Source organism: Nanorana parkeri, unplaced genomic scaffold (assembly GCF_000935625.1).
Source record: "Nanorana parkeri isolate BGI_ZX_2015 unplaced genomic scaffold, ASM93562v1 scaffold387, whole genome shotgun sequence".
In the NCBI taxonomy this organism is placed as follows: domain Eukaryota; kingdom Metazoa; phylum Chordata; class Amphibia; order Anura; family Dicroglossidae; genus Nanorana; species Nanorana parkeri.
Window position 1 is genome coordinate 462,169 of NW_017306655.1, and position 27,957 is coordinate 490,125.

A 27,957-nucleotide genomic window follows, 5' to 3' on the forward strand; every position below is an offset into this window, starting at 1 on the left:
GTATCTGTTCCCATGCTGGGCAGAACTTCTGTTTTGCAGCAGACTGCCTTGTCTCTGGAATGGATACACGGTGTCTGTGTATACGTTTCTATAGGCTTGAAACCTGAGCCAGCACTACAGGAAGAGGCCCTGAGCTGGAAAGGGAAGTTCTTCCCAAGCATGAGAAGACATGAGGATTTAAAAGGAAGAGCAGCAAAGAGAAGGGAAACAACCATGGATTAAGGCACACATTACAGTATTGGTTTATGTTAAAAAATCTGAGGGTTTAATGTCACTTTAAGTCTTATCTGAAAGGTGAGACATAGATTTTCCTGACATTGAGAAGCGGAAGTGACAGAACAGTTATCTTTAGATTATGCTTTCATACCTTGCACCTCCAGACAGGTGCAGCTTGGCCTTTGTTATTTCTGAATGACAAGCAGAAAGAGACACAGATGGACCTCCAGACGAGTCTTTGAAAGTTGACAACTTTACCGCTAAAGATACTTCCGAAAGTGCAAGGTTAAATGTCCCGTAGTCATTTCTGTCAAAAAATGTATCAATTTAGAAATACAGAGATAATTTTTAAAGTTTTTTTTGCTGTCTCTGTATCATTGGGGAAATGTCCCTGCACTTTCTATTTCAGAAGCCCAACAGCTTACAAAAAAGCTATTTTGTGTAAATTAGAACAGACACTTTCCATGTTCAGTGTTGGTATTGGTTTCACCATTGCTGTTCAAGAAGTGATTTTAGAGAGTTAGTTGTCTTGTCACCTGCAAGAAATAAACAGAATTTTCCAGGCTGACTTTACATGGGATGAAAGTACATTGGCTTTCACTTCTGAGTCTTCTTGGTAAGCTGACACTACCTTTTGGATATTGTCAAATCAGCAAGTTGCCATACTGTCCTCTAAAAATAGGTATCAGGAGGTATGTCTTTAATAAGTGACATTTGAGACAGAAAATCATTAATTTTAACATACATTGTCACTTTCCATTCAGGGAAAAGTAACATTTTCTTATAAGATGAACCCCCCACCCACTGATACTCACCTTCGCTGTGCTCCACTGCCATTCAATTTCTTTATCACTTCCATAAATCCAAAACCTGTGCAAGATTTTTGTTGGATGGTGTCAATGCTTACACAGGGTTAACGTCTTCTCCTTATGGGACAGCATGTGGGCCCGGAGATTGGCCACTTGTTCCCAAGCACTGAATCCTGGGAGATGGTCACATGACCCTCCATCCCCCAAATGGAATTTTCTAAAATAAATAGGAGCTTCTTAGCATATAATAGTAGCTAGTAGTAAGAGAGAGTCAGTAGACAGCCTGGCTCACCATGGTTGTCAGTTATCTTAAAGTAGCCCTGGCATAGACAGGTATGGCGGTTTATGGAGAATATTTAGTAAAATGAGGTTCCTGGAAACAGTAATACTAAAATCAGAGAGGCACACAGTGCAGGATTTAGTGATTGTGGCAGGTCATTGCTGAAATCTTATGATTCCTGCATTTAGACAGGATTTCCTTTCTCAAAAGTTGAATATGGCTGACACATTCCCTTTTAAATAAGCATTGGCTGTAGGGTTACATTTGGATCCCTCAGCTTTCTTCCACATGTACTGGTTTCTTGGTTCTTTCATTTGCTGCCCGATGCTCATAACCTTTAGCGAGAATAGTGGCTTTACTACTGGCCACTCAACCAAATTATTGAATGCTTGGTTAGGTCTGCAGACAACTGCTTGCTTGAACATGATTGTTGACAACCTACATCAACCAGTGCCGCACTTTCCATTCGCCATGTACTTTGGTCATCGCACCTTCAACAATGACATCAACATCTGTGGGTGGAACAGGAACTGCTGTGCAATGGGTTATATTAAATTCTTCAACAGTAATTCTGTAAGGAGTAAAGCAGAAGTAGTCATTGTTTACTAATGTTAATGCCCATATATCTGAATATGAAGATGGTAGACTTCTTAAAGACAAATGTAATATATTGCGATATATCATTTGTCAGATGTGGTACCTGCATGTATTTATTTTCACCTGGTGATCCTGCCAGTAACACACTTTCTGTCCTAAGGTGACAACATTAACTCACTGTACTGTATATATGGAGGATCAGCATTGTCACTCTGGGGCAGGAAGTGTGTAAAAGTGTGTGAATGGCTAAAGTAATTTATTTAAACATAACAAATACCTTTTTCTCACCTGTTTCCATTCAGTCACATGACCGCACAACTCCGACATATGTCTTCTTCTGTGCAGGGTCAACAACAACACTGAATTCCAAGAGCAATGATGTTACCCACCACATCCTTTGCTCTTGGTGTCATCGGAGGCAGAGATGGACACCCCCACTAGAGATGTGAGGTCTTGTGACTGCTTGGAAACAGATTTTTTTTTAAAGTCTCCGTTCACACCTTGGTGTTGCATGAATGCGCGTCTTGCTGTGCATTCACACTACGCATTCAAAACATGCAACACATTTGCCATTACTTGTTAATAGCACCCCGAACTTGGTCTGTGAAACACGTTTTTTCCTGCACGTGTATGTGTCACATTGATTGAATGGGCTGATGAACAACAACCGTTGCAAAAATGCATGTGAATGCGCACAAATGTGCATATACGTTCGTGTGTATTCACACATCAGTAGGTGTAAATGGCCTTAGAGATGTCTTACAAACTTTATTCAGCAAGCGTAAAGGTAATGGGGAAATAATGTTTTCAAAGTGGATTTTTTTAGCCTTTCCTTCCACTTTAAGACCACAGAACACCTCTTTCTCTGTTCATCTTCATACAGTGAGGGGTGGGGATCTGTAGTTCAGAGAGATAACTTAGGTAGCACTAATAACAGTTTTGAGATTTCAGTGCAGCATTACCAGCTTACTACAGGAAGTTAGAAGCTCATTCGATTTCCAGAAGGATTTTTTTTTACTGAACAGTTATAAAAAAATTAGGGCTGCGGAGATTAACGATTAATTCCTCGATTAATCGTTAATTTTTTTGATCGATCAAAATTATTTTGTCTGGAACTCACCTCTCCACCGGCTTCCGGGTCTTCCGTCAGAGATCCAGTGACGTCACGGACTCCTCCCCCCCACCCCGATTGGCTCTGTCGGCAAACGAAGGGAAGGAGGGAGGAGTCCGGTGACGTCGATGTCCGTGAACGGAATCACTTGGGCCGGTGAGTCTCCTGGTCCATGAGTGCATCGGATGTGTGGACAATGTCTACAAGGCAGCTAAAATAAAAATTAAATATGTATCATGTAAAATCTACAATGGGAGGGAGATATGAGTAAACAATATTAAAGCTGGTGCACTAAAGACACTGAGGCCAAAATATGTATTTAATGAATGTGCAGTGCCAAGGGTGCTTTTTTAGGTAATGTGAATGAGCATTTTATAATAAGTGAACGAGAGATTGTGGAGACACTAGAGAGCCCTGTGGAGACACTAGAGAGACCTGGTTTAACTAGGGCTCTGTGGGGTCTCAACAGCTGTCTGTGGGGTCTAACAAAGTTGGTTAGACCCCACAGAGCCCTGGTTAGACCTCACAGAGCCCTGCTACCCTGGTGAGACCCCCCTCAGAGCCCTGGAAGGTCCCCAGAGAGCCGTGGTGAGACCCCACAAAGCCATGGTGAATGTTGGAGTTTACATACACATTTTCAAGTGCTTTATGTAAATTGCTTACTTGGAGATTGCATATTCCACTTTGCCAAACGCACGTGTAGAACCATTTATGTCTGGAAGACGATCATAGAGGAGAATGTGACGGAACACTTCTATTCCCTCAGAACGTACTGGAGACACAAGATTGTGTTAATATCCAAGAAAAGATTATTTGGATACAATAAAACCAACTAATCTTGTAAAGTGACTTACTGTAATTCAGCCATTTCTGAGTGACTCTCATCACTACACCGGGACTGCTGTGTGCAGACAATGATAGGCAACTCCACCACAGAAGCCACAAATATTTCATTGCCTCGACTCTACAAGAAAAAAATAATACTCATCACAATGATTGGAAAGGGGTCGGAATGTAGAAAAACTCAACAACGTAATTCAAATGCCGTTAACCAATTCTTTGCCACCAACGTATGTCATACACAGGTCTTCAAACACACTGCCGGGAACATGTTTACGCTTCTTCAGGCTTCCCGGTTTGTGGTCTAGAGGGTGGTGGGAATCAAAAAGCAGGTACTGGTCCATGTGTGTTGGTTTTTCCCACCAACCTTTAGACCATAAACTGGGAGTGATCAGGTCTCTACACCACCGGGCAGAGAAAATTCCCACCAGAACAGAGGCCAAGGCGAAGGAATTCAAACACCTAGGAGGGGCCCTTAAAACTTGCGGGTATCCAGACTGGGCTTTTGTCAAAACAGAAAGAAGAGGAAAGAATGCCAAGAGTACCAATGAGGGTGAAAAGCATGACAAATGGAAGAATGTGGTCATCCCATATGTAGCTGGGGTGTCTGAGAAACTCAGAAGGTTTTTAAAAAAACATCACATCCCTGTCTGCTTTAAACCCAACAATACACTGAGGCAACAACTGGTTCACCCAAAAGACCCAACGCCAAAACGCAAGATGAACAACATTGTGTATACAGTCCAGTGCAGTGAGGAATGCTCAGAATTGTATGTTGGTGAATAAAAACAGCAGCTACACCAGCATATGGCACAGCAAAGAAGAGCCAAACCCTCGGGTCAGGATTCAGCAGTGTACCTAAAGGAACACCTAAAGATGTAGCTAAAGGAAAAAAGGTCATTTCTTCTTCTTCAAGTACGTGGCCCAGACAGGGTGAGACATCTATTGTCTGCCACATACAATGCTGTTTTAACACCTCTCTCTGGGCAGGTTAATAACACCACCTAGCTGCAATTATGCAAATAAATTCAGCACCTAGCTCCAATTATGCAAATACATTCAGCACCTGGTTGTGATTAACTGTTTATGTGTGTTGGAGCAACATTCACCATATTTATTCCCAGTCATTCTGAATTGAGAAAGCTGGTTGGACGACCAGTGAAACGTTTTCAAGAAAAGTACAGTAAGTCCAGTTGCCTTGACTTATTTTTTACAGATAGGTTTTAAATAGTAACTTTTGTAAAGTGTCCCTAAGATCTAAAAGGAAACAATATGCAGTCAACAGAATGTGAAAATGTACACTGTGCAAATAAATATTAAAACAATGCACCCCCTGCACTTCCTGGTCACAATAGCTGTCATAGACTTACCCGGTCCAGACCTCATCCGTGACATGAAGCCGGACTCCTCCCACTGGCTGCGGTGCCTCAAAATCACAGGTGAGTCACTCACTCGGCTTTCTATCGTTGTGGAACGTCGAGCGAGGACTCTGTGTTACAACCCTGCTCTAGCAAGCTCTAGCATTACAGATTGGGCGACCCAGCCACAGAACCATAAACTGCGGCTGCCTCCGTCCATCCTTAATCAGGCTAATTCTTCCCAGTCTCGAGACACCAAAACCGCAAGTACTAGGCGATCTACCCCATCCCGTTAGTTGCTGCTTCCAACAATATATCTGCCATTGCTAATTGATAGGATTGTGTCTACTAGTAGAAACTGAATGACTGCATTGTTGGAAACTGTGGAATAACTTCCTGAATAGCATAACTCTGTGCTTGCTGTATACTACTGTAATATACATATATCATTGGATAAAACGCTAGGTATCCTAGTGAATGGCACCTAGCTGCCTGCTCACTTCAGTTTACTGCCTTACCGAGGGATTGGGAAGTCTAATAAGCACACAAGACCTGGTATTGTGAACCCTGCTGGGGAACTACAGTCCCATCACTCCTCCACGCTCCTCATAATACTCCTAGATTCTACACTCTTGCCTGAGGTCTGGATGCCTCATTGGCAACGAGCCACATACCTCCCATAGGCCGGGGTACATGATGTGTATCGGACCCCCATCGCACCCTTTATTGGCTAATTTAAGTTATTGAAGAGGAAAGCTTTTGGGATTCAGCAGAAATATATTTCCTGAAGCACTATACCTCACAATTTTTAATGATACATCTCTGTACAGTTGCCTCTTCTATACTTTGTGTTTAATACTCTGCATAAAGTCGTTTTTTCCAGCTTCACAATGCATATATTTTATTTTAGGCAACCTAAAAATGATCCTTTCCCAACCAGTATGGTTTATAGAACTTGGGGCAGACACTAAAAGAGGCAACTTCACAAAGAAGAATTGTTATAATACAATAATAGTGTCATCAGAAAATATGTTTCTTTCCATTTGATACTACTGACAATATTATAAATCCTTTTTGTTGGATTATGCATATATTTCAGCAATGTAAATGTTCCCGTTTTGTTTGTCTCTTTGTGGAGGCCTTTGTTAATTTCTCGTCTGGGTGAGCAATGTCTCTGGGACAGGAAAAGAGAGAAATATTCAGCAGGGACCCCAACAAGAAAAATAGAACTAAAACTAGTATTAAAGGAGAATTATGGGGTGAGTGAAAAACACTCATCCCCATAATTCCATGCCGACCCGTGACACTGAATCTGTCACAGCTTGGCTCTATTGATCGGGAAGTCATCGAACGCATACCGCCGATCGCTGACTCCCTGATCTTCTCCCTGCAGAAAGCGGTGACTGTCAGTCACCGCTCCCCGCAGGGTTCCCCCCCTACCCTCTCCATTTCAATAGCGATGACTGGAGGAACGGACAGGGGAGGGGGCGGGCATAGCTGGCTCTGCCCTTTATTAGCAACAATTATATTTTTATAATATAATGTAATTCTGCTGGACTGTAACCAGTCTAAGCTGATTAATAGTTCTAAGCTCATTTGGTTTCCCCTAAGCCCTATGATATTGTTTGATTCTGTCTGCTGTTAGGTGTGACTCTGGTAACAGAGCCAGAACATCCAACAATGTTGGGTTATGAATATATGTCTCTCTGGCCAATCACTAGCAGGTGCATTAGGGGTCTTTGGATGTCCACTTGTCTAATTAGTTGATGAGGACTCACTCCCCCAACTTAAGGACAGTTCCAAACTTGCACTCTTCCTGCAAAGGACCAAACCCTTGGTAGAAACATAAACAACCAACTAGAGGGAAGCTGCATACCACCAAATGGGCCCCCTTTTCATAGCAAAGCCAACTTATTCGTAGAACCCCAAACACTCCCTGACCAGCCAAGCTGCCACGACGATGGTCCTGCCCTCAATCTTATTGCTGTAATTAAAAAGGGTGGGAAGGTTGGACAACTACTATCTCAATTGACTTCTCAGGAATAACGTTTAAACAGCCCAGCAGTTCCTGCCTCTGCAGCTCTACCTGATTGGTGGTTGTTCGGTCATTCACCATTTATGTAACACCTCATCTTCTTTTTTCTTTACTTCTGGTCTAACTTTTAAGATGATAGTTATATCAGTTATCTGTGTAGATGGTGTAAAGGACATGTGGGTGATCAGCAGCCTTTAGTCTTCACCTACACACAAGAAGGAGAACACTATGCGTATTTCTTTAGTGAGTTGCTCATGTTCTCTATCCATCATTAGCCACAAATTACAAATTTTTTAAATTTCTGGTAGATTAAACTTAAGTAGCAAGTAAATGCCAGGCTAGAAAAACATTTAACTGGATATCACACTAAATTAATACAGCTCAGACTTTATTATGTGCTTCCTGTAAAAGGTAATTATTGGCATTACTAGTCAAAGCAATTATATGCTCTTATTGAACATGTTTAATTCAGTGTCATCGTGGTGTTTAGAACCAATTAAAAATGATGATGGCGAATTTTCATTTAAAATTAAGAAATGCCTTGGAAATGCTACATAACTTATCCAAACAATGTATTGGTACTTGCTGGTTTATAAAATTAACAGCTGGGACAATGTGCTCTTATTATGACACATGCTAACCAGCTGAATTTACTGTAGTCATATTAATTAAATTTATAAGTATAGTGTCTTTTTATTGAGTTATAATTTTGGATTATTATTGCATGTTTTACCTACAATTTTCATGTGACATTCACATTTATACAAGCTTGCTTTTTTATATATTTGGTATTAAATTAATTTAATTGTATTTAATTTATTATATTTAATTTGGTATTGTATTGTATTTGTTATCGAATTTGTATATTGGCCGCTAGAAGGAGCTCTCAGGGGCTCAATACAATATCTCTGTCTCTTTCAAAGGTACCCATTCATCTTGCTTTTTTATCTGACAGTACCTATTGCATGCTCTTTATTTCTTTCTTTCCTGTTGCAGCTCTCGCACAGTCTGTAGACACAGTAGCAGCTGTGAAACTGCATTGAAATCATTATTTACCTTCAGAAGTTGGATGTCCAAAGCAATTTTAACATGGTGCCTGGACTAAGTGGCTCTATTGGGTCCCTGTCAGTTTCAGCGCCAGAATCACTGGCTGTTAGTGACAGCTATGGTCAATTCAGCTCTTACGCTTCCAACCCTGGTACATGTTCCTTTGCACACACAGAGGAAGTGATGTCACATTTGCGTTTACAGCATGAGCATCATGTAAACTTTTAGTGATCGCAAACTATTGAAAATGTTGCTTTTTGCTCATTTGTGTTCACGCAAACTGGACTTCACCTTATCTTAATAGTAGGCTTATAACTCCTGGGTGCATTGCAAAGTAGCATCACAATACCCTACTAACTATTCAGGAAGCATGTGAGATCCAGCAGCATTCAGGCCTGCAAAAGAACAACATCTCACTGCATCTGGCTATTACTAGCGATTCCATAAGTATGGACAGACAGCCTCTTATGTTACAGTTATATTATAAGGATCCCCTAACAGGTTTATGTCTGAAAATGGCAAACAAAATGAGTTTACTGTAAAAAAAAAATGCATACACAAATATAATAAAACACACTAGGCAGCACAAAGCAAAAAATAAAACGCGAACAGCTACAGTAAACAAGGGTTATTGTAAGCAGGGCAGGAAAAAAACAGCTATGCTATGCTAACAAACAGGTAAACATAAAAGGTAAATGGATACAAGATATACAGTATGCCCAACTCTCTGGGAGGAGGCAATATAATGGAGCACCTGAAGTCTTCACAGAGAGCATCAGCATATAATTGTTAGGCTAATGCCAATAGCGATCATGTTGCTGGTCATTTGTCGAAATCGCCATTGGCAGGATTGCTAAGATGCTGCCTGTTTATCCCTTTGGAATGGCCTCCCCTGGATCTGGGGCAGCGAAATTTCAACCCATCGCTAGCATGTGAGATCCAGCAGCATTCAGGCCTGCAAAAGAACAACATCTCTCTGCATCTAGCTATTACTGGCGATTTCATAAGTATGGACAGACAGCCTCTTAAGCAGTTCTGCTTTTAGCAACTTGTCTGTAGTGGCAGAATCACCCGTCTGACATCAGCTTTAATATCTTTGGTGTGGCATGACATTATATAACATTTGATACAATCAAAGCAAGAAAATTGGATTGTAAGAAAAAGGCTGTAACGCATTGTGAGAATAATTCAGCCGCACCCACCATACAGCACTTGTCATAGCTCACCTCTGATCAATGCTCCTAATGATGGAAATGGCAGGAAAGTCACCTTTCAGTTGGATGATTCAGCTTCTCCTTTTATACTGACATAGCACCGTTCTCAGCCAGAGATTAAATTGACAGAGGATTAGGGAAGGTAGTTTCATGGAAAGAATGGTAAGAAATCTGGAGAAAAGCATATCTGTGCAGAGATAAACCTTTTACTAAAGACAGATAAAAACATATCAGTATGGGTTTTCTGCACTGACATTTTTAATGCTATCTAAAAGGAACACTACACACAAAAATCCTGATTTTAAAGAGGACCTTTACCCCCCTTTCATTAAAAATTACATCAGCTTGGGGTACCTAATCTTGTCAAGTACTATCGAGCAGCTCATACTGCCCCCATAGCGGTGCTACATTCCTCTGTGAATACCCCTTTTCGGGTCTTAGAGATATGTACACCCTGTCTATCTATCCGCCACACCTTGGCTTCCCAATGCTTAAAGACCTCCTTCTCATAGCCCCTTTCTTCATCACACTTTACGGATACGAGTTAAGCTCTCTAGTCTTCTGATCTCACCTCATCTTCCCATCACCACCATCCTGGGCAGCTCCTTGTCCCCCCTACCCCCCCCCCCCCCACACTGGCCTTGCATGGTGGCCTACCCCTGTATACACTCTGACTTGCCGCAATCTGAATGGTTCTCAGATATTGCCTCCAAAACTCAACCCCCGCTGAAAGAATTTTTATTGGTATCTTCAAATACGACATTGAATTAAATCTCTTCTTAAAGGTCGAGAGGCATATTCTGGTCTGATCTTTGAGCATACTTTCTCCCCATGCTACAAAACTAATTTCTGCTCTTTACTATCAACTGAACACTCCATCCTCCCCCTTGGCTCCTACTTGCCTCGCTAAATGGCTTTGGCATTTAGGCACTACAAAATATCCTGTGGATTGGGCCGTGATTTGGCATTTGGTTTCCAAATGTTCTCGAAATATTACCTCTCAGGAGCATACTAAGTCCTCATGATATGGTACCTAGCTCCTGCTAGAATTGCTCAATTTCTCCCCTCGTACTCTAATTGTTGCTTCTGGGGCTGTACCGCAGAGGATGATGTCATACATATTTGGTGGTCCTGTCCCTTCGCAATTCGATTTTGGTCACAAAATGTATAGGCTTACAGTATATCATCATTGTTTTATATTAGCATTTGCAGAGACCCCATTACAATTACTGTTTTTTTCCACTTTCTCGTTGAATGAGGCACTGGTGATGTAGCCCTGGCCTCACAGATGCATCCTGGAAAGGCTACGTTGCCTGTTCTGTCCTCACTATACATTGCCCCGTGGCCTGTGTATAGCTCAACATGCAGCTAAACCCCCTTATTCTGCAATAAGCTAGACCAGGGGTGCCCACAAGGTCGATCGCGATCTAGCAGTCGATCTCGTAGCGATCACTGGTAGATCGCCATGTCCTCTCCTCCCGCCGCTTCTCTGGATCCCCGCTGCTCTCCCACTGAACAAAATCTTAATGCTTTATTAACAAAACAGGGTGTGATGAAAGAATATGGAAACACAATCAATATATGAAAAATTAAAATATAGTGTTAACTCAAAAATAAACAGAGAAAGAAGTCCATCCATACCTGCTGCCTTAAGGAGATTTGGGCTCCATCCTCCAGACACGTGCTGTGGATGGCAGTGGATTCCTCTTTTCTCTGTCCAAGAATTTTTCTCTTCAGCTTCATCTTGTGGTTGATTTTGATATGGCAGGTAGGTAAGCACATAATTTCTTAATGCAAATGACAGAACATTGCCAGTTCCACCCCAAATATGGCCGGGCCAACGTGCATTTTTCCCATCCATTCGTGCGTGGTAAAACATGCACACAGGAAAAAAACACAGGACACTTGTAGCAGAATTTGCGACATGAGCTACTTTTGCCCAGATTCCCACTACACTTAGGTATAAATGGGGATTGATACAGGATGACATCAGATATCTGCAACCAGTTGGGCAGCATATAGAAAAGGCTTCAGGAGAAAGGTCAAATGAAAAGGAGGAAGCCTGCGGGAGCGAGGAATAAGGAAAGCATATCACCCTATTCATCATTCCTTAGGCAAAATAAGCAGCTAACTCTTGCAGTAGGGAGAGGGACCCACTGCAAAGGTAAAGATATTTTTTTTACCGGAGTTCAGCTTTAAACATTCCCTACTCTATCCCAAATGAAAATAAAAGTTTTAGATATAGATATACTGTATATGTATTAAAATGTATGTATTTTTTTTAATGGTAAATTAAGCAGTGAAGCTGGATTTCTCCTGCACCCTGCTACACAGTGCAGGAAGGGTGGAAGGGACTGAACAGGGCTGTAACATCATTTCCCTAAGCTCCTGCAGATAGAGCAATGTGCTCTCAATGAAAAGGACTGTGGGCAGAGCTAGGCACGGCTATTTACTGATAAGGTTAACAGCGATTCCAGCATCTAAGCAGGTACAGTAGCAGCAAGGGTGACATTACAGAAGTAAGAGTATTGTGCTATCAGAAGAAGTGACTATCCAATGGTGCTACTGGCAAGATCAATAAGTATTTATAAAACGTTGCCTAAATCATTTTAGGCAACGAAGAAGAAGCCCCTTGAATCAATATCAAGTATGAAAAAAATGGCCTACTTTTCTCTAGACCTTTGATTTACAGTTCAAGGCCCAGGATCTGGTCCAGGTCACTCAGTGCAAGAGCATACAGACTAAAAGAGTCACACAAAGAATACTGGCTCTGAGTCTATTCTTGCCATGGCAGTGATTTTCAGAATTAATTAAAATTTATCATGATCACTGTGACACCAGTTTTTATAGATTGCTCTACAGCTGGTCACACTATCAATAAAAAGGGTTGCATATTAATTTTAAGAAAGGAAAAGAAAGGGCCCTTTCAGAAATTGTTTTCATTAATATCATTTGTGGTAAGGAAGCCCAATCTTTTTGGATCAACTACCAATGCACCACATAGTAGGGCTGAATGGACTGCAGACATGTACAGGAGGTTTATCATCTGTAGTGTGTTGAAATGCATATATGTGGTCAGAGGCATAACTATAGATCACAGGCCCCGTAGCAAAAATGTGATTGTGCCCCCCTGATGACCTCCCTCTTAGATGTGACTAACAACACCAAGATCCCAAAGACTCTTCGTAGGAATCTGACATCAGCTTTCTTACACTGTAGACTTTACAGAGGATTAGGGTTGTTATCAAATGCAACCACTCCAACCATTAATGATACAGTACTGTGTTATCTTCACATGTTCTATGTTTAATTTTCTTATAAAACCTAACTTCCCCCTTCCACCCCCAGGCCCCATAGTAGCCGCCTGGGCTGCTATGGCTATAGTTACACCACTGTATGTGGTGCACTTGCAAGGTGCATTGCAGTGCCAGGCAAGTAGAATGGCATCACAATGCACTGTAGCCAAGTTTAGTGCTTAACTGTGCATTCTGGTAACATTCAGTTAAACGTATATGCATAGATAAAAATCGATCCTAAATCTTCCTATGAACTTCTCTTACATTTTCACACCTTGACGGAAGGGGGAGGGGGGCGGGATTCTTACGTAAAAATAGCTCCACTTTAAAATGTGAATAAAAAAAAAAAAAAATTGAAGTGAATGCCATAGGGCAACACATTTCTTTAAGATGGTTTGACCAAGCAGGCGTCTAGATCCAAATACCAGTTTATGACATATGTTAGAAGTGTTTCAAAGATTAGTAGGCATAAAACCATAAAACAATCAAGGTGACCTGCTCGTGATCTGAATATGCTAAAGGCAGGCTAGTAATTTTGTACGTTTCTGCTGACTCATTGGAGCAGATGGATAGATCATTCTACCGAAGGGTGTAATCAGACATTTGTATACAATGCTGCTGATCTACTAAATAAGCTTGGAAGATAGCCTCAAATGTATTCCAAACACACGTGAGTGAATTTATAAGCAGCAGCACGGACACACTTAAATTATATATGGAATTGGTGTCATTATTTTAACATGTCACTAATTCATCTCTGTTTATATCATATGCTTGGAGTTCAGTTGTCTTATGTTATTAATGAGTGAAGTCATAAGTAAATTGAAATGGTATCATTGTGGAATTAACATCATTCACCTGAAATATTGTTATTTCATCCAAGAGTCAACAAGACACAACAATGCACAAGAAAACAGTATATAGTAAGTTGTCTGTAAACAGGGACGACATGGAGAAACTAAAACATACACTGCCTGGGCAAAAAAAAGAAAAAAGGCACCACCTGGATTTCGGGCAGTGTTATGATCTGGAGTTGCTTCAGTTGGTCAAGTGTAGATTCAACAATGCTTTCCGAAAAAATTAGGTCAGCTGCCTACCTTATTATACTGAATGACCAGGTTTTTCCATCAATAGATTTTTTCTTACCTGATGGCACAGGCAAACTGTATTCCAAGATGACAATGTGAGGATTCATTGGGCTCAGATTGTGGAAAAATGGTTCAGGTAGCATGAGTCATTATTTTCACAAATGGATTTGCCACCAAAGAGTCTTGACCTTAACCTCATATTTGGGATGTGCTGGAGATGACTTTACACAGTGGTCCGATACTCCCATCATCACTACAAGACTACAAGAGGTGAAAAATGAATACAACTCTGGATGGAAATAAATGATGTGACATCGTATAAGCTTATCGAAACAATGCCATGGATAATGCGTGTCCTAATCAAAGCTAAAGGTGGTCCAACAAAATATTAGAGTGTGTGACTTTTTTTGGCCAGGGAGTGCATTTGACAAGTGCACATTTCTTCTGATATGTAGAAATTCTTCTAACAAACAGGTGACGGAGAAAAAGAGGATAAAAGACCACGGGAAAGACTCATCTGAGTGTGGTAAACGTAAGCAAAAGTGTGGTAACTCTACTCAAATCCGTAGGGTTGTGAGAAAGACACTAAGAGATCAGGCAACCTGATTTGGAGAATATGTCTGTCTTCACTCAGAGAATGATGGGTGGTTACACCCAACGCGTGTTGGACTTTTGGAAGATCATAGTGTGTACTGTTTGGATCATGGTGAGTAATACAGAAGATAGCATTTCACCTCAAACAAATGAGGGTGAGGTTAGCACCTGTAGTTAAAGCAATAGCATGAACGTGTTCTCATCCACAAGGTAGGTTTTTATTGGTCAAAAATAAAACACACTATCAAAGCATTTTGTGGACTCAACGTGGCTACTTCATCAGGACAGGTGTAGGAACACTACATAAAAAATAGGAAACTAAATAAAAGAGGAAACGTGGTACAGTATAATGATATTATACTGTAAAGTACTTTTAACTATTAACAAAAATGTTCCCTATGTTTTTGTTTCCCATGGTCCCTGTGTGTGTTGTAGTATAGCCTCCACTCCAAGATCGATCCTGTGATGGACTACAATCTCAATACAAATTCTTAAAGTAAATGTGAGATTGGGACGTATGCCATCTAGGAGATTTGCCTAATATACTGCAGGTCTGTGCTTCAAGCCTAAAGAACTATTCACCAGTACATTGTAAATGTGATACATTTGAGATGCTGTGATGCTCAATCACAAGTTGTTTTATACTTACCTTTTATTCTCTCTTTCCCCTCTTTCCTCTTCTCTAATATTGTCTCCCTCTCTTTAAAAACCATATCCTACAAAGGTTATAAAAAAGCAAGCAAAATTAAGTCCTGGAAGGATATAAGCATTAAGTCTGTAAATCTATCTACTTGTTCTAATTTTTATCAAAATCACCCCCTCTCTAATTTTATGAATCCTATCAATCACCTTAAACAGTGGGTGTTGAATACAATCATTATGTTTACAAAGGGCATGTTGAGCTATTGGTGAGCATAAATTACCTGATGAAATATCCAAAATATGATCAGAAAGTCTTACTGTGAAAACATGCTTTGTCTTCCCCATATAAATGCCCCACACTGACAGAGGAGTGTGTTGGAGTTAGCATAATGTGTTGAAGACAAAACCCTACCATTTGGTAGCTCAGTATTTTTACCAGTTATGATGTACTGACACATGGTACAAGACCCACACTTGTAGGTGCCTCTTGTCAGTGGTGTATTTAGGCTTGGGGCTGCCCTAGGCAAGACAAAACTCGGGCACCCCCCCAGAGACCCTGCAGGATCTCAGGATCTCAGGGGGCTCTGCAGGATCCTCCCTGAGACCCGGCAAAGCCCCCCAAAGATCCTGCAAAGCCCCCTGAGACCCGACAAAGCCCCACACAGATCCTCCAGCATCTCAGGGGGGTTGTGCAGGATCCTTGGTGGGCTTTGCAGGCTGCAGAGCCCCTCTGAGACCCGGCAAAGCCCACCACAGACCCTGCAGAGACCCCCTAACACCCAGTCTGCAGGATCTCAGGAGGGTTGTGCAGGATATGTGGTGCGCCCTATGTGGAGGATATGTGGAGCCCCCTACGGATCCTGCAGAGCCCACCAAAGGGTATTGCACAGCCCACCTGAACGGGCCTGTACATCTGCCGCCCTGCCGGAATCTGCCGCTCGAGGCAAACGCCTTGTTTGCCTCGCGGCAGATACGCCCCTGCCTCTTGTACAGCAACATTCCCTAGGAAAACAATAAAATATTCCAAAGCTTAGTAAAGATTTTTTGTTCTTGTGATACCAGGACAATAAGTGAGCAAAAACAAGTGTCCCTAGGATAGGAAATCACAAACAGCAATAGAAACCTTTATAAAGGGAGGTTTAATGGCCCAATAAGGAATGCCCACCTTAAATGGAAAAAATAAAATAAGGGATACCCTTACTTCAAAAACATACAATCATTCCTGAAAGGATGTTTTGTTTTTGCATGTGTTATTATTTCCTGTACCAGTGACACCAGTTCACTGAGATACAGAACATATAAAAAATTTCAGCTAGATTCTAACTTCTTCACCCATCGAAAACTAACATATTAGATGTTTTGGCAGGTGTTGGGCTTTAGTGTTCCAAGCACTACATTAAGTACATGTGTATTTATTTGTATTCTGCTCCCAATTAGTCTGTTTGTGAGTTGCCCGTTGAACTTTAAGAAAATAGCAATAAATCAGCTGTTAATTAGGGTTACATGTATAAGTAGGATGTTCTAATTATAGTAATCAGCATATTAGCTTTTGCTGAGCTCAGGAGAAACTAGTTGAGCAAGAATCTTCATGTGTTTACAATGTGCATGTTCTGCCATCTGAAAAGTAATGACCCTTAGCCCTGGATTCCTGAGAATGCCACCCAGGCCTGCAGGTCTGTCAAGGCAGGTGTGTGGGTTTGTATTTGTGGCATACATTGTTATAAAATTAGCTACCAATATGACTTGATGTTACTGGTGGTTTACAGTGTGAAAAGTTCAAATGGCCATTGGGTGGTCAACACAGCGGACTGTCATGACAGACTATGCCATGGACTCTCCTAATGACGAAAAAATGGGAAGAAGACAGAGGGTATGGAAAAAAGGACCACAAGATTTGGTATTTGCCACATACTGTACCTTCTAAAGTGGTCTAAAAAAACATACGTCAATCTATGCAATGCGATATGTAGGTTTATGCCACATAATAATATTATTTGTTGGTCTACCTCTTCCAAACCTTAAAGTGAACCTGTACTTTAAGCACAGGAAAAGGCAACAGGATCATGTTACTGCCAGGCCTACCAGCTGAACATACTCTTTTTTTTTCCTCTACTCCCATTACTCTTTGTGGCTACTGGGACCAAATACAGGACTCCTTCCAGCCTTTGTGTAACAGTGCTCAGAGCCTGGGCAGCCAGCTGCCAAGCACAGCTGTCACATTGGAGGAAGATGAGTGAGTGACATGACTCCCCCAGCATGACCAGGTTCTTCTCTTGACTCCAGGTGCTGAATAGAGCAACGGATGAGTTAGGGGGAAAAAAGTATAAGTTGCTTGAGGGGTTACCATTAAATATAACATGTTGCTTTGCCTTGAATGCTAATTGGCATATTCCAGAATTGCTCAGTGATTTATAGTTAGTACTAAGCTGACCCTACTTCTGACCACACCTCCGTGTTGGTCTATCATTGTAAAGCATGGTCTCATTGGGCAACGGGGGGGGTGTGAATAGTGAGATGGAGAAAGGGCAGCTCCGGACTGAATAAAGAAGCATTGGGAAACACAGGTTACAGTGTTAGGGGCCCTAGGGGCTCTAATGAAGATGTGATTGTGCCTGAAGTGCAGTTTTCAAGTCTTGCTTGTTGCCTTGGGTGATCTGTAAAAATCTCTGTGTTTATGCTTCCTCCATAGCGACAAGGAACAAGGTGGCTGATTTGTACTATTACAAAGCTGGTGATTTTATCACTATACCTTTACAATGACAAAGTAAGGAATATCATTTTTATATTGAATATGATGGCTACACATGGCATCTCCTGGAAGAGTTACATTTGTTTTGTAGTCACGTTATTAGAGCTATGAAGAATAAACAAACTATGTTCTGAAATGTAATTCTAAATTGCTGGAATAAAATAATAGTTTTTAAATGTATCATCTCCTATTGTTATACCGTTGCAAATTGCCATAAATATGGATGTAATGTCACATGCGATCTGCTCCTCCCTTTTCCCACACCCAGAATAAAAGAAGAAGAACCAGATCAGTCATTACAGTAATAACCTTTTATTAGGCTATTGTCCATGATCTGTACATATGTGAAGCAACACTGCTTACTTCATACAGACACTGGACTGAGGGACTTTGAAATCTTCTGTCGTTCTTCCATACAGGTAAGTGTATTCTATTTGCTTGTGTATAGAGGGGTTTTGCAGCTCAACTAGTGCTACAAATTGGGCTTATTGTTCTTTATAGGGGGCATAGCTGTAAAGTGGTTGAGCACCTGGCTACTGGGCATAAGCCATATGGCCCATGTTCTATGGACCATGTTCTATGAGTGTGGAGCCTATACAAGGCACTCTTTTTCTCTATAGGCCAAATTCAATGCAAGGATACATAGTACTAAAAAGGGCCCTAGCCTAAATATTAATTCTGTGTAAAATGCCAGAATTCTCACCATGTGTGGCTGTTGTGGCCAGCAATACATGTTATGTTTCTTAGCCAATAGTGTCAACAACTATTGAAAACTTAAACCTGACACACAAGGTGTTTGTCACAAATAATTCTGCAAGTTCCCTTTTAGAATCATGGTACTCACAAAAGGAAAGTCTAATGATTTTGCTTTAGTTCTAATTCAATTTGGCACTACCACTAATTTTGCTTTATGGCCATTTTCCCAATTCAACCCAGTTAATTTATTTGAATGGTCTCAGAGCACTGAAAAGGGGAAGGCCCTCTTTGACACTCAGCCCCTTTGCTCTAAACAGGGCCCCAATACTGAATTGTCTGTTCAAACAACTATCCATTTTACCTCCATTTTACCTCCATACCTTGCCAAATCTCACATTGCATCACCACCACCAATGGCATTGCATGCTGTGATACATCAATAATCAGTCTCATCTAATGCTAGTTACCGCTGATGATAATTTCCTACATGGAAGACCCATCTGCATCCTGACCGCCTAATCCCCCAAGCAGTTCTTCCTACACCCATCTAATGGTCCTCAGGGTCTAATGCTCTCACTTTGAAGCAGAACATGATTCACAGGCAGTGTGACTACTCTCATCTGTTTGCTTTGTAGATGTAGAACTTCATGGCAGAAAGGGCAATTTTATCTGTACAAGGATGTTTGCTTATGGTATATGAGAGATCAGTTCTTCCTTCCTACCATTATTACAGTTTTCTTTTGTTTTGGTTTTATTTTTTTATTTTTTTGGGGGGGCGGGGGGGGGCAACAACAAGGCTTTATTGTTAGAAATGATATTGGAAATTCGACTTCCTGCATACATAATAATCCAGCGTGAACATAACCATTGGTTTGCAGCACTTAGGGTCCCTGGTTCAAATCCCGGCCGAGTCACTATCTGTAAGGAGTTTGCATGTTCTCCCTGTGCTTGTGTGGGTTTCCTCCGGGTACTCTAGTTTCCTCCCTCCCAAAAGACATGCTGGAAGGTTAATTGGCTCCTGTTTAAATTGGCCCTTGAGGGCAGGGACTGATCTGCTGAGTAAATTGTCAGCGCTATATAAATACTAATAATAAATAAAAGCAAAGCGGTGGGATTGCCAAAAATTGTGCATAGACACAACAGAAGAGATTACATTTTTCATGATCGACTAGTGAATGGTGGCAGGGTTTGAAGCATATTGGAAGCGGATATATGAAAAAGGTTATATAATACTAAACATATAGAATGGTAGAGGAGAGAAAAGAGGGTAAGATAGAGAAGGGGAGAAAGACAGAAAAAAAAACTGAGTAGATTTTTGAATGACCTGAATTTTTCCTTATAAATTGATGTGATCTGCCATGAATCCCTCAGTTTAGAAATCTATGGAATCACAATTCATAAGTCATGAGGATAAAAAATGGTCACTGATGTGCCTGACTATGAAACTGATTCAGTGATTCAGTCATCACTACCTTTTTTAATATGATATTATTATTCTGCTGGGCAAATTTGTAATTGGATTTATAATCTGGGTTACCACCAGAGAACAGTCAACTCTGGCCCTAATGAATAATAATAGACCAGTGTGCATGCCACAAGCACACAGCCTGTGTTTACATATATGCACTTTCCATGTGGTGCAGCTGCAGTTCTGGGTCAGGTTTTGCATGACAAGCAATTTACTTTCACCCTGAACCTTCTTTTAAAAGAAATAAAAAAAGCTGCCATTGATAAATCCTTGAGGAAAATGCTGTTTGCATGAATTTTACACTTTCTAAATCACAGACCAAGTACATATGAAGTGAAGTCAATGTGAAATCAGAACTCTTGATATGCATAATTGTTTTGGGTCAGAAAATCAGAACATATTGATGCTACTGTATCAGCATGACAGCCAGGCACATAGCTACGTCAGAACAAGAAGTCAGTAATGGAAGCTTCAATATTTTCCATGGTGTAAGTTTCCTATAGATGGTGTAAATATGTATGAACTTTACCACTAAAATAAGCATGCACTTTAAATCATTTATGACATTGATTAATAACAGGATTATAATTATACAGGATAAAGACTTTATCTAACTGAATCCTGCAAGCACAAAGGTAAATGTTATCTTTTTTTAATCACATGATGTGTTACAACATTGAGGTGCTTTTGCGTTTTAGAGGATAATATTATAATTAATGGTGCTTTACTTGACAGATATAAGACAACAATGCTGCTGGCTGGCTCTGTGTTGTTCCTTGTTCTCAGTTTATCTGCTACCTGTAATGCATACAACCCTGGAGTAAAGGTCCGAATGACACGAAATGTCTTGGAAGAAGGTGGGTTCTTTTGCAAGTCCTTATTAATGTGCATCATGTTTACTTTACTGCCCTTTGCCATTTTTATTCTTTAAAGTGAACCTATGGCCAGGCTATAGACAATCAATTGTTTACATATTCTTAGCAGGCAGTAAATAACTTTTCAAAGCAAGCCCTACACTGACCTCTGTAGCTGCAGGCACTGTGGAGCAATTAATCCTCACATTTCTCAGCAGAAATCCCCCTTTTTATAGTTATCTACAAATATACCACTTTGTTTTATCTCTTACTGGAGAGCTTACATTTGCTGGACTCTCATCCATTTAGAAAGCCCTGCAGGGAAGGCCCATCCAGGAAAGCACTGCTTTCGGACATACAGTATATACAATACTGAGCAAGTTGCCTGAAGCACTCTTCCTCAAACATCTATACATGAGGAGAAGGGAGAAGATACTGAGATGAGAACTCCTGGTAGAGATATGGGAGGTAATATGGTCCCATACCCACAGAAGTTCCATTTGTATGGCGTGTAAGGAAAATATTTACAAGATTCTAAAATTGCACTCAATATACCCCACAGCTAGTAACCTCTGCTAGAGACATAACTCAGCAGTGGACTCTTTATATCTCATCCCTTTGTCTTGCCCTAAAATATCATCCTTGTGGAAAGAAGTCAATAATCTATTATTTGAACTTGATATATGTTCGGTAAACCTAGATCAACTAACACTTCTACTGGGACAGCCATTGACAGGCTAGAAAAGAACCTGAAGAGATTCCTATATCATGTTCTCATTGCATAAATGTTGAATTATTACCAAATAGAAACAGAAAACCTCCTGGACCACAGCGGATGTTGCCTCTAAGAACAAAGATGTACAATTGATGGAAAGCTTGGCAGCAAGACTACATAACACTCTGGAGAAGTTTAATGCTATGGGAACATGGGGCACCTATTTGATCCAAAATAAGCACTGATTTCTATTTACAGATCAGATACTGTTGTGTGCATTGGATGGCTCAATACCCGACTCTCACCTTCTATTCTAAATCTTACATATCCCCTCTCTCCATACATTTTGTTTTCTTATGCATCTGTCTCCCTCTCTCCTCTCAATCCCCATCCCTAACTTTACTCCCTTCATTAAGGCCTAAACGCTAAATTTTCATCAGACGATACCAATATTATAATATGAAGACCTTCCATCATATTGCTAATCTTACAGCATTGGTGCAGGGGACACCTCAGTTTGCAGGACTTTTCAGGTACCACGTGACAGAAAGAAAAAAAGGCCATCTTTTCGTTTTTTACATGTTTGCTTTATGGAAATCCAGATTTTTAAACATTTATGTCAATGTTCTCAAAGGATATTTCATATTTGAGATTTGTCTGTGGTGCAGCATATGTAATTGTATGACAGACATTTCCATTCTCCTTTGTGATTTGAAAACCTAAATAAACATGAAAATTCCCAGCAGAAGGACTGAAAATGTTCAATTCGTTCTTTTGGAAGCTTAGCTCTCTCTGCTCCCCTATACTGTTATGGCTGGCAGCCTGGATCTTCCATATTTGTCTCCACTCAGACCTTTCAGTGTTGGAATCCTTAGGCTTTGGAGGTTCCATGCCCTTCCTTGGTACCCTAACTAGGTGGTCATGGTCTTGGACTGGGTTGTGTGTGCTAGATAAATCTTGATGGTGGAAGGGTTTTTCTAATATACAAAACCCAGTACTGAGAACACATTAAAGTCCTACTGCTCTTCTCGAATAAAATAAAAAAAAGCAGTCCCACAAAAGTAAAAAAAATGCTTTAGCACCAGTTAAATTACACTCAGTATCGTGCAATTCACTTCCTGTCAAAACCCAGGCCGCCATAGACACATCCACTGAGTGCATATGAATACACTGGCCTGTGGTTACAGTCTTAAGATTCACAGTCTTTTGACTGAATTGTGTAATTGGGCCATATTCCATGACACACTTGTTTCCGGGTTTCTGTGTCATCACTCTTCCTCCAGGATAGACAATAAATTAACATTGTAACCTCTGTCCAGTAAATTGAGAGTGTAAGAAAGCAGTTAAGTACAATCGCTTGTTATCTATTGCCTACACTATTGCAATGCCCTTTTTATTAGCCTACCTTTTCACCGGCTATGCCCCATTTAGTCTACCATGAATGCTTCTGCTAGACTCGTCCACCTTACCAACCCCCCCACCCACCACCAATTCATCCACTGGCTTCCGCTAGCCCAACACATACAATTCAAAGTACTAACAACAACAAAAACTCTGTCCCAAACTACGTGACCAACCTCATCTCAAATTATTACCCAAACTGTCTATTCTGCTATCTCCTAGTTTGTCTGCTCTTCGGCGAGGCCTATTCCACCATCTCCTAAAAAATGTCCTTCTACTATCTCAGTCAGCTTATTCCTCACAGTTATTGCCTTTTGTATCACCTACCTAGACTGGAAGCTTTCACAAGCAGGACCCTCCTAACCCCCTTGTATTGAATTGTATTGTAACTTTTCTGTCTCCTTTTATTTTGTAAAGTGCTGTGCAAACTATTGGCAGTAAATATATTCGGAATAATAATAACAACCAGGAAGTAATACAGTGAGCTATCTTACTGTGCAGAAATTATTTAGTAATCTGTATATGAAATAAAGTCATCAAAATTTGGAACAGCAGCCAAAACAAAATGCAAGAGTTATAATAGAAACTGTCAATGTATACCTACTGAAAATATGCTATAGAATTCCTTAAAAGTGCATGCCTAGGCATTACCCAAATTTACCCTTAAACTCTGCTCTCTCCCTATACAATATTTTTCTTTTACAGTGAAGGGACAGATTCTAGAACCTAAATTCCTATTGATGTAGCCCCCCCCCCCCAGAACTACATCTCCCAAGAGCCCTTTCCCTACACACAGTGTGTATGTAGGCTCTTGGTAGTCAAAGCAGCAGAAATGTTCTGCTGGAAAATATACGGATGTATTTATGTGGAGAGCTGGGGACAGGTGGAGGTCTGTAGTCCAGCAGGCATGGCTGATAACGCTGGTTGGAATTTCAGAGCAGAAAATGCCCTGAAACAGGAGTTTAGAAACTCACTGTATTTCTGGTAGATCTGCAGGTATTATTCTGCACTTGCAGTGTTTTTAAAGGGACAAAGCATGGCAAAATGTGCAAGATGTATTGCCTATTTAATTCTTTTTTATTTTACTGTGCCCCGACATACACCTTAAGGGAGGATTCTAGTTTATATATAAACTTCCCTTCCTCTTTTGTTTCTTTCACATATACACAAGAAGGAGCACCTATTTTCAACAATTGTTGGGAGGTGGGGGTGGAAACTGAAATTCTAGATTCTCCACCTATTAGACAAATCTAGTATTGTGCCTCTAGCCAGCTCTAATGTCATCACCTTAAACTAATAAAATATTCCTCCTCTATCAAATGTCTATAGCACTTCCTGTATCATGTTTCTATACAAACATTACTTTCTTACAGCAGAAATCCATGCTAACAGAACACTGTGACAATGGCTATAGACCTCGGAGAATTATTGGACGTGTGCATGATAAATACCAACGTTATATTGTTCATAATGAATTTATGATTTCTTTCCTGCAGGTGTCCAATATTTAGTTGATTCCATGATAGAAGATATCTCCACATACAATCTCCCAGATGTGAATGGAAGTGCAGCAATGGATTCTGATGAAATGACATATGAACTATCAAAGTAAGTGGACTGTATGTTGGGGCAAATAGAAATGTTTAGCTATGATTTATATTTACAATTATATTTATGCTGAAATCTAGGCAGATATAAAAGACACATGTGAATCCTGCTCTGTAATCATTTATATATAATTAATATCAACATCAGCAATAAACTTTGTACAGCAAACTCCATAACAAAGACAAGAGGCCCCCACCTAAAACTGGTGGAGAAAAGATTTAAGCATAAGGGGCGTAGGGGATTCTTTTCAGTTAGAGCGGTTAAAGTCTGGAACTCGCTGCCACAAGCAGTGGTATCAGCTGAGAGTATTGAATCATTCAAAAAGCATTTGGACAACTTCCTCAGAGACCGTAACATAAAGGGGTACAGGTACCCTTAAAAACAAGATCACACAGGGACTCGTACACACACATACACATACACATGCAGAATCACATACACACAATAGGTTGAACTTGATGGACCTGTGTCTTTATTCAACCTCAAATACTATATAAATGTATTTTTTACATGCAAGCAGTGTGAGTACCAAAAATTTACCTGGTATGAGCTGTACAGCAGGGTTGGAGTGGGAGAGGAAGAAGCAGTACAGTGAGCCATCAGTTTGTGTGCTGACAAGAAGCATGCTGATAGTAAGGGAAAGCAGAGTGACTCTCTCCCCCTCGTTTGTATGTCCCTTGGCATCCTCATGTCTAATGCAGGTGAATGGACCTGCATTAGACGTGATGACGTTAGCGGGGATTAGTCTGGGGGAGAAGAGGCTGCATGGCCCAATCTAGCAGCCAGCAGAATTGAGGATCAGTTAAGTATATCTTCTTTAATCCAGCTCCTAGACCATAATGAGCACCTAACATTTGCAGTGCAGTGGGTAGCCCCAACTGCAAGGGTTAATTTTGTTTATTCCAGGAGTTCCCTTTCAATGTTTTCATGATTCACACAGCTTTCACTCAAGATTTACACATTTTTTAAACACTCCTGAAAGTATAAAATATTGAAGACACAGCAGTGCTTCAGTGGAGCGAAGGCAGGAGACACGGGCCACCAGAAAAATGAGAATGATACCTTTTCCTTTGCATGGCCCTGCTTTTAATTTAGGTGACAACAGTGTTCCTTTAAGTGCAATTGTGCTTTTTTTGATGTAGGTTGGGGGCTACTATAATTATCTTGTGTTGCATCTCATTACTTTGTATCTGTATATTTCAGCATTCAGATTGTGGATTTGCAGTTTGGGAACGTTTCCTCAACGTTTGTCCCAGGAACAGGAGTTCAAATTTCACTAAAACGTGGAAACGCTGTAATCAATTGCCAGTGTGATCTGGACAGTTGGCTAATGTAAGTTGATATTCCTAAGGCTACATTATTTAAATCTGTAGTCAACTCCACTCGAAATCAGTGAAATCAGTATTTTTAGTTTGTATGGTTGTTGACAAGTTAAAGGGGAACTATGGGGTTAGGGCTTTTCCCCATAATTCTCCTAAGGGTAACGTGAGGAAACAAACTAGCGTCCTCCCATCACCCAAAGCTCAGTATACCGCGAGCTACAGCTTACGATATACTGAGACGCCGCAGCCGGAAGGGATCCCGACAATTCTGTCTGGATCCACCCAGCTGTGTGACAGCTGGCTCTCCCTATCTAGTGACAGAGCCAGCTGTACCCGCCCCCTACCAGGTCCATTCCGTCAGTCAGCGCTGGAGGATCGGACAGGGGAGGGGGGGAATCCCTGCAGGGAGCCGTGAGTGACAGTCACGGCTCTCTGCACGGACAGATCGAGAAGTTAACGAGCGCCGGTATATGTTCTCTCACTTCCCGATCTACTGAGCCGACCTGTGACAGTTTCATTGTCACAGGTCGGCTCAGATTATGAGGCTGGGTGAAAATCACTCACCTCATAATTCTCCTTTAAAGAAGAATTCCGGGCAACAATTATCTGAACCCTTGCAGTGGATCTACCCCCACACTGCAACTGTTAAGTGCTTATTTTCATCTAGGAGACAAAATAACGCTAAAGATATACTCACTTGTACCTTGCAGCCGGCTGGCTGTTAGACTGATCCCTGCAGCCTGTCTTCTCCTCCACTCCAGCGATGGAATGTCGCTGTTCGTCCTCACATCCTATGACTCATGAGACCTTAGACTGCAGGAGCGGAGGGAGAGAGGCTGCAGGGACTGGTCTAACAGTCATCCGGCTCAAGGTTCCGGTGAGTATACCTTTGTTATTTTCACACCTAGATGAAAACAATCACTTAACCCTTGCAGTGCTGGGGTAGCCCCACTGCAAGGGTTCAGTTAATTTATTTTTAAATTACATGTTGTCTTTTTATATCTATGGGGAACTGTAATAGAGAGACCTTTCCAAAACTACTGCCATGAACTCCAGCTCCATCCAGTACGTAACTATAGCCACAGCAGCCCAGATGGCTGCTATGGGGCCTGGAGATGGTAGGGGTCCCCATCATGTTGTTTGGGCAAATTAAACCTAGAACACATGAAGATAATACAGTATTGTTTCATTAAGGGTTGGAGTGGTTGCAGTGGAAGACTACTCTAATTCCCTGTAAAGTGTACAGTGTTGAGACGACTTCAGATGCACATAGGAGGGGCCCTATTAAATTTTTGCTATGATGCCTGAAGAACTGTAGTTACATCCCTGGCTCCATCCAACAGTCACCATCACATCAAAAAATCATGTTGTTGTGCCCGCTCTCACTTTGATTTTCCTAAATGGAAAATAAAAACTTGAAGTGAAATTGAAGCCATTTTAGTTTTAGATAGAGTGGAAAGGAAGTAGAATACCTGTCAGGTGTTTATTGCTGTCCGTGTTAGGTAAATTCACCCGGTTTATTTGTCCTGGTGACCATTATCACTAAAAGTTAAAGTGAAAGGAAATCACAAATGCTGGGTTGTCATGGGAACAGAAAATAGATGGTAAATCTTCCAATGGAGACACTAGGTCAATAGCTCACCAGGGACGTCCCTCATTTTGGAGGGATTCCCTCTCACTTCCTGTTCTGGCTATGGGATAGCAGGTGAAGGTAACCCCACCCTAGTGGAACACAGATGTCAAAAAATAAAAAGCTGATGGGTTATAAATATCACTATACAAAGCTAAAATAGTTCTGCCTTCATTTCTACATTAATTAGCAGTCCAGATCAATATGGAAAATCTCAATCTTTGAAATAGAATTATTAGATAATCAAGTTTTCATTCTCCTAAATACTGGCATTCAGCTCTCTCTGATCTGCAAAGAGTCATGCCGATTTGGAAATGCAAATTGATCTGCATGCATATGTTCAGGAGAGAGAAAAAAAATGTAACCAGTCATTTGGCCTGGCTTCAA

The 27,957-nt window shown here is 40.9% G+C and overlaps 1 protein-coding gene across 1 annotated transcript in view; it reads left to right on the forward strand.

The window, feature by feature from the left end:
• Positions 1-5,177: 5,177 nt before the first annotated feature.
• LOC108789312 overlaps positions 5,178-27,957 on the forward strand; it is a 25,898-nt gene continuing 3,118 nt past the window's right edge. The window contains exons 1-3 of the mRNA XM_018559284.1: positions 5,178-5,292; positions 24,507-24,618; positions 25,822-25,950. Coding sequence (XP_018414786.1) covers positions 5,178-5,292; positions 24,507-24,618; positions 25,822-25,950 — 356 coding nt within the window. The remainder of the gene's footprint in view (positions 5,293-24,506; positions 24,619-25,821; positions 25,951-27,957) is intronic.